General features: G+C 60.5%; 1 protein-coding gene across 1 annotated transcript; it reads left to right on the forward strand.

The window, feature by feature from the left end:
• Positions 1–364: 364 nt before the first annotated feature.
• LOC103539553 (ras-related and estrogen-regulated growth inhibitor) lies at positions 365–5,272 on the forward strand. The gene is made up of 4 exons (XM_030451084.1): positions 365–509; positions 2,982–3,038; positions 3,368–3,441; positions 3,948–5,272. The coding sequence occupies exons 1-4, from the start codon at positions 413–415 to the stop codon at positions 4,431–4,433; spliced, it is 714 nt and encodes a 237-aa protein (XP_030306944.1). The 5' UTR covers positions 365–412; the 3' UTR covers positions 4,434–5,272.
• The last annotated feature ends 920 nt before the right edge of the window (positions 5,273–6,192 follow it).

Consider the following 6,192-nt stretch of genomic DNA (forward strand, 5'->3'; position numbering starts at 1 on the left):
AGGCAGGGATCTGGGGGCAGGCAGCCCCCCGGCCATGTATCCCCCTCTGGGGAGGGGCTGCACCTCCCCTCCTCGCCGTCCCCTTTGGCTATCCAGGCCAGCAGCTGCCTTGCCTTGAGCAGGGGGTCCCGGCGAAAGACCCCCGGCCTGCGGGGAAACTGAGGCACGGTGCCCGGAGCGCCCAGATCCCCCGGGAGGAGGCCACGGGCACCGCTGCCGCCGGACCCCCTGCCCGGGGGGAGCAGCAGGAGGAGGAGGAGAGAAGGAGGGGGAGGAAGAGGAGGAGGAGGGAAGGAGGAGGCGGTGGGCATGGGCTGAGCCGCCCCCGGGGCGGAGCCGCAGCCGCAGCCGATGGGGCAGCGCCCGGTGGAGCGGGGAAGGCGGCGGAGCCCCGGTCCGGTCCGGTCCCGGGATGAGCTTTCCGCGGCCCCTCCGCCGCTCCGTCAGCCTCAGCCCGGCCCGCACCCTGCGCCTCGTGGTGCTGGGACAGAGCGCTGTGGGCAAGACAGGTAGGACGGGACCCCCCGGTGCCCCCCGGGCATCCTCCTGCCATCCCCTGCATCCCCCCGGCATCCCCCCCAGAATTTCCCCTCCCTCCCCTCTGCATCCTCTCTCCATTCCTTCTCCTGCCCCTCTGCATCCCCCCAGCACCCTCCCTACATCCCCTCTGCCTCCCCCTTCCAATCCCCCTCCAGTCCTTTTGCATCCCCACCACGGTCCCCCCGGCCCCCCGGTTGTCCCCCGGGGAGAGGGGTCGAGCCCCCCGGGGTCCCGCGGCGGGGGCAGTTTCAGGGAGTCGGGCTGGGGCTGAGCTGCTTCTCCATGGCATAGCCCAAGTGGGACCCCGAGCGCGACCCCCATCCCGGTCCCTTGCAGAGCACTCAGGTTCCCTCCCGGGAGGATCCGCAGCGGGTGCTTTGCAACCCAGCTCATCCCAGGGGGGTTTTGCTGCTGGTGGGACCCAAAGCCGAGCTCAGCTTTGTGCTTTAATCCTCGGAGTTGGCTGCAGGGAAGGGAACGCTCTGCGGGGTTTTTTTTTAGGAAAACCCTTCCTTCCTTTCCCTGCGCCTTGCCCCTGGGGGCAGAGGGTCCGGGATGCTGAGCACCTCAGCTCCTTCACCCCACTCCCGGCCGGGGATCATCCTTCCAGCTCTCCTCTCTCCGTGTCCTTGGGGACAGGGTGATGTCCTGCCGGACTGTCCCTCTGGGAAGACACAAGCTTTTCCCGGGCTGTGGTGGTGGCACCTCCAGCTGGCAGCCGGCAGCCTCGGCCCTTGGTGCCTCTCAAGTTGTGTTTCCATATACAGTCACCGGCGAGTGCTTCCCGGGGAATAATCCTCATTTCCCTCGGGCGATTCATGGAGGTGACTCCCAGGTCTCAGTCAGCAGCCCCTACAGCTCCAGATGCACCCACAGCACCCTGGGGGGGTTCCCATGTCCCCTCTTTGGCCTAGAGCCACCAGCCATGGCACTACAGGTCCCCTCCAGGTCCCCCCAGCCCAGCCAGCCTGTCCCTGCACCCCCCCAGTGCCAAAGCCCCCCAGAGGGAGCAGGAGAGGCTCTTGTGCCCCTTCCATGGGTTAGATCATCCCGGGGTTCCTCCAGCTGGGTCTGTCCCCAGTGTCCTCCTCAGTGGCTCCCGGGGGTCTGCCTGGGGTGGGCTCAGCTCCCAGGTGCCTCCTGCCTTTCCTCAGGGCTTCTTGGTGTCCCCTCAGGTGCTGGTGCCAAGAGCAGGGGGGAGATGGGGTGCCGTGGGTGGGGATCCCCTGTTTTGGGGTGTGGTGAGGGTGGGGTTGATCCCAGCACATCCCTGAGCTCCTGGTGCTGGTAGGGTGTGGGTGGACCCCACATCACCCAGAGCTGTGGGTGTCCAACCCCTTGGGAAGGAGGAGCTGGTGGGGAAGGTGAGAGTGGGAACAACCCAGAGGGCAAATAAAACCCAGGAAGCTGCAAAAGGGGAAAAAAAAAAAAAAACACCTCAGTTTTCATCAGAAGTTTGATCCTTTGGAGCAGTTTGGAAATCTTTGGATCCAATGATCCGAGGTCTCAGTTGCTCCAAGTGGGGCCGGGTTGGGGTGCAGCCCCATCAGGAGTGTGAAGGTCTGACCCAGACCTGTCCTTTGTCTGAGCACCCTGCAGGCATCCCTGGAGACCAAAGTCAGTACCAGATTAACCCTTTCAGCTTGGGGCTCTCCACGGAGATCCCTCTTGGGAGTTATGAATGGTCAAGATGGTGAAAAAAAAACAACCTAAAATCCCTTCTAGGGCTGTGGGGATGTGGAGCCCCTCTGCCTGCACCTCCTGCCCACTGCAGCTTCACCTCCAGCCCCTTCTTCATCCCTGGCACTGGGTGCTCTGCTCCACCACCTCTGCTCTGGCTGTGGGTGTCTGCCCAATACATGGGACTGATCCCCAGAAACCCTTTTCTCCCCTCCCCCTGGTTCTGGGTCACCTCTCTGTAGATGTGAGTGGACTCTGGCTTGTCCCCATGGAGCAGGTTTCCTGTATCCCAAACTCCTTCCATCCCATCCCATCCCATCCCATCCCATCCCATCCCATCCCATCCCATCCCATCCTTTCTCTGGGGACAGAGGGGTCTCCTACTGCTGGAAGTTCCCATCAATGGCAAAGCTTTTCATTTTTATTTTTTTCTCCAAGGAAAAGCATGAGGAATATCTTTGAATTTTTGGGCTCTGGCAAGGGGAGCAATGATCAGATTTAGCAGTTTCATCACTGCTCCTTCTCCCACCTCCCTGCCAGCAGGAGAAATGGGTCCAAACGATGCAATTTGGGTGCTGGTGCAGAGGGAAGGGGCAGGAGGAGCTGCTGGGGGTCAGGAACTCCCGCTTTACCCTGTCCCACCTTCCTCCTACTTCAGCCTTTGGGTGAATTTCCTGGGATTTGGTGCTTCTGGCCCACTTGGGGCTCTGCAGTGGGGTCTGACAAACCCTCACTGAGTTCCTCCTGGGTTTCTTCCCCAGCTCTGACCGTGAGGTTCATCACCAGGAGGTTCATTGGAGACTACGACCCCACCCTGGGTAGGTCACAGCCTTTTTCTTGGTGCCTTCACCCCCCATTCCCTTCTCTTCCCCTTGGCCAGCCCAGCCGTGGTCAGACCCTGTCCCAGACAGGGTACCCCCTGCTCACTGCAGCCCCTTTCCCATTTCTGTTGTTTTGTGGAGGCAAAATCTGTGTGGGGGGTGTGGGCACAGGGCTGTCCCCTGCTGAGGATCACGTTGAGGTGTGGGATCAGCACGGAGGCCACGAGGGTTGTGGGTTGCAGGAGGTGGAAACGGACTCCTCCAGGGCTGTCCTCTGCTCCCTGGTGGCTTCTCTGAGCTGTTCTTCTGTGCCTGTCCTCCTCCAGAAATGATTTACAGACACGTGGCCATCATGGACGGGGAGATGGTGAACTTTGAGATCCTGGACACAGCAGGACAGGTGAGCTCACCCCTTCCACCCTGGGCTGGGCCAGCAGGGAAGGGTGGCTTGCCCTTGAATCCCTGCTCTTCCACCAGCTTTCAGCTGTGGTCTCCCAAACATTGATCAAAATGGGGGCCCCAAGCAGAAGAAGGACAGAGAGCTGTTGGAGCAAGTCCAGAGGGGGCCATGGAGGTGATGGGAGGGCTGGAGCCAGGCTGGGAGAGTTGAAGGAGGGGAGACTGAGATGAGATGAGATCCTAGGAAGAAATTCTGTGGTGTGAGGTGGTGAGACCCTGGCTCAGGTTGCCCAGAGAAGCAGTGGCATGAAGATGGGGCTGATGATCCATGATGATCTCCATCCATCCCCTCGCCCAACCCTGTTCCTGCCCCAGGTGCTACTGCCTGCAAGCCCGGGGCCAAAACCCCGCAGGGAGAAGGTGAGAGGCTCTCCTGGGAGGTGTCCCAGGCAGCAAGGCAGGGATGCTGGGGCTCCTGGTGGTAACAGGAGGGTGTCTGCCCCGCAGGAGGAGGATTCCCTGCAGATAGAGGAGAAGATCAAGTGGGGTGATGGCTTCGCTGTGGTGTACTCGGTGACGGACCGGTGCAGCTTTGACGAGGTGATGAGGCTCTGCTTCCTCATCAACCACATCCACTCCAGCCCCAAGAGGAGCAGTGCCAGCGAGCAGCCCCCCGTGGTCATCGTGGGCAACAAGAAGGACTTGCAGTTCGACAGGATGGTGTCCACGGAGGATGGGGAGAACCTCTCCAAAGCCCTGAAGCTTCCTTTCTATGAGATCTCCACCCGGGACAGCTACGAGGAGACCGTGGTGGTGTTCAACACCCTCTACCAGGAGCTCATGAGGCAGGGGCATTTCTCCCCCGGCTCCTTCAAGAGGAGGACAGTGTCCAAGCTGATGGAGAAGATCCCTAAGATGCAAGCCAGCTCCACCTTGAACTCTGCGGGACGGAGCCTCAGCTTTAACTCCTTCAGGGACTACATCCCCGAGTGAGCTGCTGCAGGGATGGGACCCAGGGATGGGGTTCCTGCTGCAAGGGCTCAGGTGCAGCTCGTGGGGCCATGCTGGCTCACAGGAGGGGATGGTTAAGAGGTGGGGAGGGTGAGGTTGGGGTCCAACAGCCCTTTAAAGCCCCTAGGTTTTCACAGAGGGGCTTTGGGAAGATGCTCTTCATCCGTCTGACCCCTTTGCTCCCTCCTCCTCCTCCTGCACGGCTGAAGTCAGTATGAAGGTGGTTCCTGGTGACTTCAGTGGTGTTGGGTCAGCCCTTGGAGGCTCAGGAATGTTTTGGGCCCAGCACAGACAGGTCTGAGTGGGTTTTCCCACTCTCCTGGGTGAGCTCACTGGCTGTTGGTGCCCCAAAGTGTGGACCCCCAACACTGGGGTGGCTCCTGGGCTGTCCCCAGCTCTCCCTGTCCTGGGGAACTTGGCTGCTGGGGGGTAAAATCTGGGTTTCCCCCTGGGTTTTGGAACAGGAGGTGGTGTGGGGGGCAGACCCCTGGGACCCCCCTCCTGCCCTCTTCTTCCTCCTGAGCTGACACCACGGGCACGCTGGAAAGGAGAACAGAGATCTGGGTGCAGGGGTGATGGGGAAACAAGCCCGGGAATCCCTGGCTTTGCTAAGAAGCAAAAAAACACCTTTTTAAAAGAATTTGGGCTGCTTTAATTACAGTGTAAATAAAACCTGGGCAAAGAGCAGTGCCAGTGGCAGATGTTCCTGCTCCATCTCCAGCCCAAGGCACTCAGTGCTGAGACTGAGAGATGTGAGGAGGAAATTCTTTGGGGTGAGGGTGCTGAGCCCCGGGTTGTCCCCAGAAGCTGTGGCTGCTCCATCCCATCCCTGCCCACAGCACGGGATCACCCTGAAGGTTCCTTCCAACCCAAACCACTCCCCAGTTCAATCCTGGATGTCTGCCTCAGCTTTTCTCCCTGCTGCAGAGGTTTTGGGTGTCCTTGAGCACTTCGTGGCTGAAGCCCCTGCAGCCCCCGGGGGGGTTTCTGGCTGGAGCTGCAGGTGGCTCTGCCAGGCTCCCCAGCTGTAATTAGCAGGAAAGCTCATTAGTGCCAGGCTCGGCTGCTGGCAGGGAGGAAGAGGAGCTCCTCAGGGCTGATTGCAAAAAGCCTTCAGGGCTCTCCGGGGGGGAGTTTTCCCTCTCAGGTATAAAGTCTTGAGGATGCCACATCCGTCGTGGGTGGGTTCTTGGGAGTGGTGAGTCCCAAATCCCTGTGGTGGGGCTTAGGGAGTAGAGAAGAAGAGGAGGAGGAAGAAGAAGAAGGAGGAGGAGGAGGAGGAGGAGGTCTCTGGCTTCCTTGGAGCAGAGGCTGCAGCTGCTGGGGGAGGTGAGTTACAAGCAGGTCCCTGGAGAGGAGATGCCCGAGGTCCTTCCCCTTGCAGCCCCCGGGGGGTGTGGGTTCTGGAGGGGCTGCAGGACCTGAAAGCCTTCCCTGGCTGGGCAGGACAATGCCACTAAAGTGACATTTAAGGGGATTCAGGGGGTGGGAGCCGGGGGTTTGCGAGTGGGGGCTGTGGCTTGAGTTTCCTTGGAGACCTCCAAAAGAAAAGCCCAAACCACCCTTGGAGGGCATCAGGCTTGAGGGGTGCTCAATAATAACAATAAAGAGACTGCTGGAGGGGTCGGTGTCCTGTGCTCATCCCCTGGGTGTTTGTTGGGAAATGCCAGGGGACACGCGGGGGTCCAGGGGGTTGTCCCACACCTGGGTCAGCCCGTGCCTGGGCTGTGGTGTCTCAGCT

Source organism: Calypte anna, chromosome 5, assembly GCF_003957555.1.
Source record: "Calypte anna isolate BGI_N300 chromosome 5, bCalAnn1_v1.p, whole genome shotgun sequence".
In the NCBI taxonomy this organism is placed as follows: domain Eukaryota; kingdom Metazoa; phylum Chordata; class Aves; order Apodiformes; family Trochilidae; genus Calypte; species Calypte anna.

Bases quoted from the DNA above. Each gene is read 5' to 3' on its own strand.
- LOC103539553 (XM_030451084.1), top strand. From the start codon at position 413: ATGAGCTTTCCGCGGCCCCTCCGCCGCTCCGTCAGCCTCAGCCCGGCC. The intron at 510-2,981 runs GTAGGACGGGAC...TTTCTTCCCCAG, and splicing joins GAGCGCTGTGGGCAAGACAG to CTCTGACCGTGAGGTTCATC. The intron at 3,039-3,367 runs GTAGGTCACAGC...GTCCTCCTCCAG, and splicing joins AGACTACGACCCCACCCTGG to AAATGATTTACAGACACGTG.